This window comes from Athalia rosae, chromosome 8 (assembly GCF_917208135.1).
Source record: "Athalia rosae chromosome 8, iyAthRosa1.1, whole genome shotgun sequence".
Taxonomy (NCBI): Eukaryota; Metazoa; Arthropoda; class Insecta; order Hymenoptera; family Athaliidae; genus Athalia; species Athalia rosae.
Window position 1 is genome coordinate 8,689,653 of NC_064033.1, and position 6,975 is coordinate 8,696,627.

At 38.1% G+C, this 6,975-nt stretch overlaps 3 protein-coding genes across 3 annotated transcripts; 2 read left to right on the top strand and 1 right to left on the bottom strand.

Annotated features, from left to right (window-relative positions):
• Positions 1–876: 876 nt before the first annotated feature.
• On the top strand, positions 877–1,707 carry LOC125502120 (ankyrin repeat and MYND domain-containing protein 2-like). Its single transcript, XM_048659851.1, has 2 exons — positions 877–1,382; positions 1,456–1,707. Exons 1-2 carry the CDS (start codon positions 1,362–1,364, stop codon positions 1,636–1,638), a joined length of 204 nt encoding a protein of 67 aa, XP_048515808.1. The 5' UTR covers positions 877–1,361; the 3' UTR covers positions 1,639–1,707.
• Positions 1,708–1,815: 108 nt separating this feature from the next.
• Positions 1,816–4,106, top strand: LOC125502117 (putative nuclease HARBI1). The gene is made up of 5 exons (XM_048659845.1): positions 1,816–2,152; positions 2,355–2,589; positions 2,668–2,997; positions 3,082–3,226; positions 3,502–4,106. Exons 2-5 carry the CDS (start codon positions 2,356–2,358, stop codon positions 3,888–3,890), a joined length of 1,098 nt encoding a protein of 365 aa, XP_048515802.1. The 5' UTR covers positions 1,816–2,152; position 2,355; the 3' UTR covers positions 3,891–4,106.
• A 102-nt stretch (positions 4,107–4,208) lies between these two features.
• On the bottom strand, positions 4,209–6,335 carry LOC125502118. The gene is made up of 6 exons (XM_048659846.1): positions 5,951–6,335; positions 5,641–5,843; positions 5,212–5,400; positions 4,661–4,868; positions 4,493–4,578; positions 4,209–4,407 (listed from the first exon to the last, which is right to left on the bottom strand). Exons 1-6 carry the CDS (start codon positions 5,964–5,966, stop codon positions 4,231–4,233), a joined length of 879 nt encoding a protein of 292 aa, XP_048515803.1. The 5' UTR covers positions 5,967–6,335; the 3' UTR covers positions 4,209–4,230.
• Positions 6,336–6,975: the final 640 nt, after the last annotated feature.

The window sequence follows — 6,975 nt, forward strand, 5'->3', positions numbered from 1 at the left end:
GTCGCCTGATTGCACTTTATTGTAGAATCTCGCACATGATTTGGTTGCTTGTAAGTGATTGATTATTATTTTCGCATTATTAATTTGTCGGCGTCGTTGATAAATTTTTTCGAGTTGTAGCCGTGGGGAAATATCGCATTTATCTTCAAATACTTATTATTTCGACTCGTCACTTCGGTGACATAGTTTTGACTTGTCCACTCTGACATAATCGACGTCTTACGAGACTGATCACAAATTATACGACTGCTTTCCGAAAAAGCGATTACGTTAAATTGTCGACGTCTTTTGTGACTTATTATTGACCAGAATAGTATTCTGAGAATTACGGCTAAAAGTCGTAGAGCATGTTGTATCTTACAATTAGATTTACATTTAACTCTCGTATCTATTAAATATTACATTGTACCGAAACACCCGCTATACATGTAGCGATAAATATTAATCTGACTGACTAAATTTTTCATGTATTTTTGAACGTTGTTCACATTGTTTAATTGAATGTAAGGTCTGAAGCCCAGTGATGGAATTCACGGTCTCGTAATTAATTGTAAGGCAAATCCAGCCCCTCTACCTCAAAATGTCATATCTGACCTAACCAAGTTGCCGTCCGTCGCGGATCACTTGAAACTAGCTTGTGATTCCCGCTTTGTTGGAGCATTACGCGACGCTCCAGCGTCTGGCGCTCAATCGAGCAAGTAAGTTGTTTTTGAGTGTTTGTCGTTTGTTGAAAAGAGTACGCGCTCAGGGTATAGTTACGCATCGTTCATCCCTGTCGTTAATTTTCTTGGCGACAAAAATCACACGTCAAATGATATAGGTAAGTACAGCTTGCGCCGATGCTGTAATTTTTATTTGTTAATTCCGCAGAATTTCGAATTGTGGTAAGAACGATTGCAAGCGAATGGGCTGCGTTGCTAATTGTCAGTATTTCCATATTGATATATTGAACTTCGTTAAAAACCTTAACACTGCATGTATGTATCTTTATTACACATGAGTATAAGCATAAGCATGATATTGACCCTAAGGTTTTGGTCACTACTGTACTGCGCTTTTGCCGAAAATAGTTCGCCAGAACTTTCGATACCCCGCGCGACGCAGTGAAGCTATAGAGGAGTAAGGTACAGAATCTACGAGCGAGAGCAACGATAAATTCTAGAGTAATCCACTGGCAGAGACCGCGTGCGGCTGTGTATTTATAAAGTGCGCGAATATATAAAGAACGGCACCTGCGCGAATTTGACAGTAGTATCGAAATCCACACCCCGTACGACGTACCGTCGTTGCAAAACTGTGCGACCTACATTGAGCAACGTTGCGATTTAGCACGGATCTCGTCAATAGCCAATAATAATAAAATGTCCACTTTACCAGAACTTGTGAGTCTTCAGTTTTTACAATCCTTTGCTTTTCGAATTTTGACGATCGTAGTTCACTATTATTTGAACGCAGGTGGTGGCGGAGGTGCCTGGAGGGTCATGCGCAAGCTGTGGGGCAGCAAATGCGAAATTTCAATGTTCCGGATGTTCGAACGTTTCGTACTGTTCCGAGGATCATAGAGCCGATCACTGGCAGAAGCACAAGAATGCTTGCAAATCGTACAAGATTCTACACAACGAGGAAGTCGGCAGGTAACAGTACGGTACAGTTATAATTTTATACATATTATCTGATACTTGATGTGTAATACAAAGTTATACTCGCCCTTCAGAATTCAGTTCGAACTCTTTATACGTATTTACCTACATTTACATACATTGTGCATACGAATGCGATAGAAAAATGGAACCTGTAGCGGGATTCTGTACACGCTTTCGTTAGCTAACGATATCGTTAAGCGCAGTTAACGACAAGTGTCGCTACGAGCGATTCTGTACGTGCAAGTTAACGACGTTTGTCGCTAGAGAGTATCGTTACTTAACGAAAAGTATCGTTATCCTATCGAGGGGTCTCGCAGCCCTCGGTAGCGTTAGCGACGCTCGGTAGCCCATGACCAATGCGTCAGTGTGTAATTGTCGTTCAAGTGTGTAGGCCTACAAGTGTGTAATCAAGTTTTTCGGAGTACATTCGAGTACGTTAAAAAATCAAAGATTTGCTGATATTTTGATTAAAATAGTATTTTATAAATACATATATAATATCTCTTGAAGTAAGTACAGTATCTTTCTCAATTATGAAAATAATTATTTTGATCTATATTTGCTAATATTAAACTTGCGTAGGTTATGTACTGGGTATTATTATTGAATTTCAGTGGATAAAATTAGTTGTATAGCATGATGTAATATTCTACAAAATGATATATTTCAAAATCCCTGAATATGAATTTTGTAATCCTTCTACTATTATAGAATGGCGGAGGGATTCCTTGCTTGGAATGTACAAAATTTGGAGGTTCGTGTGCGTCATGTCGAGAGAAGATTTGAGCGAAGAGAATTGCGTGAGATAGATGATCCGTTCGAACTTCCGGATAATGCGTTTCGGGATTTATTCCGTCTTTCTCCAGAGATCATGTCAGATTTAATAGATAGTTTATATCCCTTACTATCTCGAGATAGACCCACAGGACTCTCTGTTGACAAACAAGTATGTAATTCTTGTATTTCAGTCATGTGGTTATTGTTGTAACAAACTGAGAATATAATAACTATGTTATTGTTACAGGTATTGGCGGCTGTTAGATTTTATGCAACGGGATGTTATCAGCGACCAGTTGGTGAACAATGGGGAATATCTATGAGCCAGTCGTCAATCAGTCGCTCTATACGAAGTGTCACAAATGCCATAAACCAATTACTTCTAAGACCATGGGTAAGGTTCCCAATATCTGAGATGGAGAGGCGAATTGCACGCCAAGAATTCCAAACAGCGAATCAGCCTTTTGAAGGTGCAATTGGTGCAATCGATTGTTCCCATATTGCGATCATTGCTCCAAGAGAACATGAAGAGGGCTATGTTAATCACCATGGTTATCACTCGATAAATGTGCAAATGGTAATTACACATCATGGTTGTACAAGTATTCTCAAATTATACCATGCTTTATTACATTCATTGTATTATTCAATTATTTTTTAGATCTGTGATCCGAACCTAAAGGTTCTAAATGTTAATGCCCGGTATCCTGGAGCTCGTAATGATTCGTATATTTGGAGTGCGTCGCCAGTACGACGAATAATGCAGCAGTGGTACGAACGTGGTGAACGCGAGACATTTCTTATTGGTTGGTTTAGATACTAAAAAGATTTAAACGAATATAGATTGAATGCTCAACTGATCTGCAACGAAATTGAGTAGTATTTGCCCCTCGCTGTAATAAATTGCAGGGAGGTTTAGGCTCTGAAGAAATTTTGATTGCCGGTAGCATAATTAAAACAATATTTCACTCTACGATTCTACAACAAATTCCTCATTTTAATTGATGAATATCATTGTTAGTAAGTTATGAAATAGTAAATAGATGCTAAAAATATCACCATAATCTCCCTTTCGTTATAGGTGATCAGGGTTATCCACTTGAGCCATGGCTAATGACTCCTTTACCAAATGAACGACTGGGAACACCTAGATTTTTATACAACCAAGATTTTTGTAGTGCAAGGAATTGCGTGGAACGCCTCTTTGGAGTTATAAAATCCACCTGGAGATGCCTATCAAAGCACAGAGTTTTGCAGTATGAACCTGGTATGGCAGGAAAAATAGTAAATGCTTGTGCAGTTTTACACAATATGCGTATTCAAAACGGAATACAAATGGAAATGATTGATGAAAACGAAATAGAGGGCGATAATCCAATCGTACACGATGCTGACGATGATGATCTTCGTCCACTGGCTGCTGCACGCCGCGTTCAAGATCGCTTGATTAGACAGAGATATGGCATTTGATGTAAGATGATCTATTTTATAACGAAGTGGCGGTACAACGTAGTTGTGCTGCTATACAGAAATCTAGTTTTAAAACTCTTGAAATTGTACATATTCTCGCAAATGAGACTTACCATAATAATTGTAAAAATGACTAGCTTGTGAAGCAATCATACTCAAACTGCGTGTTTGATATTGACAATGTTTAGTAATAAACTATACCTTTCTATATTAAAACCAATTGATTTTATTATATCTACTTTATATTATCACAGTATCAAGTATCGTCAAAAATAAATTTTTATCACATTTTATGGTAAAACTAATGACTATTACAAAAAAAAAAACCATACGTACTATATTACATATCGCAATATTGCGGTAAAAATTGTTCTAAAACATTGGTCAGTTTTTGGAAGACTTCTGTCCTCAGTTTTTCAGTCTGTGCTTGCTGCACTGCAGCAGCTGCTTGTTGTTCAGCTGCTTTGGCAGCAATTAATGACGATTCAGCCAGAACTTTCATCGCTTCGGCCATAGTCTGTAGTCAGTAACATGTGGTATTAGAATATGCATACACTTCATTAGATTTACTTTCCGACACACGTCAGATAAAAGAATCATACCGTCATCGCATTTGCATGTGTTTTGGATATTTCCAAAAACTCTTGTTTAGAGTTTTGCAGTTGCGTGCTGAGCTTCTCTCGATTACCTATTGAAGTCAAGTTATTGATATTATTGAACTATATCCCAAGTTATATTTTTGGAACTAGATAAATTATTAATATACGCACAAAGTCGCTTTGCACGCGTTGAAGCTGGTACGGCTGCAGCTCTCTTTTCAGCAGAACGGCCAGGAATTTGGTTGGAAGTTGACGCCACGTCGGCTGTTGCTTCACAAACAACGTTGGTCTCTTCGCTATTTTGCGAAAATACCGAGTAAACAACTGGTGGCTCGGCCAACACTGTGTCATCTGCAGCAACCAGACGATCAATCAATTCCTATGGAAAATTATTCGCGTGAAGTTGTTATGAAAATCATATTTATATTTTATGGTTTTCCAGAGTCAAATGTATGTACATAACTCATAATTTTGATTTGTGATTTTATCATCGAATTGGTAATTGAATGTGACTCTGACTCTTTTTTGAATAACAGTTGTTATGATGTTTTGTAACAACCATCGATAATTGAGTCCCTTGCGGAAACTCATGGACCATTCAAACACAAGCAGCACATCAATAGTAGTGAAAGTTTAGTTAATATCATGACATGTGGTGGTTTATTCCTGGTGATGTCTACTCAACCGAGAAATAATTATAATCATTTCATCCAAATACTTACTTGTTCTTCTGGTATGCTATCTGGACATTCGCTGCTACCCTCAACGTAGGAACTTCCAATCAAGCCGATGATTCGCTCGTCGAGTGAGGATATTTCTTCTTCGTTTACTTCTTTGTTGCCCGTCATAGCTCTAGCATTACGAATATTTCGTATTTTCATAGAGGTTTTGCTTTTCAAATCCCTCCATGTCTGAAAAAGCATATAATATTTTGTGTTATTAGTTTTGATTGTTCATAAATTATTAGATTACAATAATTAACATACAATAGTATTTATAAATATGAAGAGTTGCATTAAACTTTATAAAATGCTTTCTGAATACAGATAATTGAATGCAGCTATTTGTAAGGTTTGTGACCAAGAAATGAAGAAATGACTTTCGATGACATGTTACAATCTTTTATATATAGGTATACAAATGATACATACCACTTGCCACTGCGCGCTATTTTTTTGGGCACCCTTCATCGTATTTAAGTAGCTACCCAGCTCGTCCCATTTCTGGCGCAACGTATCTCTCCCGTTCATCCCAGGGAATTTCCCAGTGGCCAGGCTTTTGTTACCTTCCATGAAATCTATCATCGCCTTGATTTGTGTCTCCGACACACGACCGCTCCTTACTTTTTTTACACCTAAATAATTTTATTTTGTTTCTTTGTAGATATGCAAAGGTTATTAACTTGATAATTCGTTTGTTATTCGAATATATGCTGTGTTTGTTGATCGATATCATACTTACGTGATAATGCGCTCATTGTTCCTCAACTTAAACAATTCGTCTTTATCTTTCAATAATTTCTTTGCTAACCGGCACTTGTTTCAATATATTATACCTTTGCATACGACATATAACCGCGATAATGTAGATAGGCATGTGGATTTTCGAAACATAATTTTCAGCCGTTTTTACCAATCAAATAACTAGTATCGTGTTGGCAAAATTGCGCAACGTTGCCAGTTTTGATTAGATTTTAACGAATATCGTTAACATAAACTTGCAACGATAAGTCTCGTTACGGGTTGTGTTCAGAATCGCACCTATCGGTAGGCAAGCGAAAACTGTCGATAGTTAACGATATCGTTAGCTAACGAAAGCGTGTACAGAATCCCGCTACAGGTACTTCTTGACCGCATTCCACATCGAATTCATATTCAATAAATATCTACGGACGTGTACGAGATATGAAATGAAACATCTGGAAGATATTTGGAAAGCGGACATCTGGATATTACCTGTACATCTTATAAACGTCTTTCAGATCTGTCAAGATATTACTCTGGATATCCCTTATATCTGATCTGGACGTTCGGGGGGTTGCTTGGGTACGGATTTGCATTGTATGCGTCGCTACGTAATCGGTGCCTTGTTGCTGGCTGGCAGTCGTTATGCAGTATAATCGATTCACGAATGACGAATCGCAACTGCGTTCTTTCGACTTTTCGTCCGGTTCAGTTTTCACTTGGCACTCGGAGAGCACACATAAATAACTGGGAATATGCATTGAACGGGGTGATTGAATAGATTGTGCAGAATCCCGTTCGGAGTAGTGCTTCGGTATGCTGAAATTTTTCCGAAAAATCAGTGAGTATATTCGAGTTCCATTATGTCCATAGTATTTTTTGATTTTGTTTCCGTGGACTCACGTTCCATCGTCATGGCCTATGATATGTCATTAGGTTAGGTCAGGTGGCTTGCCTGAGTCATATCATTCTATACATGATGCCTGTTGACGATGACAGCCGTTGACGCAGCAAACACTCTTA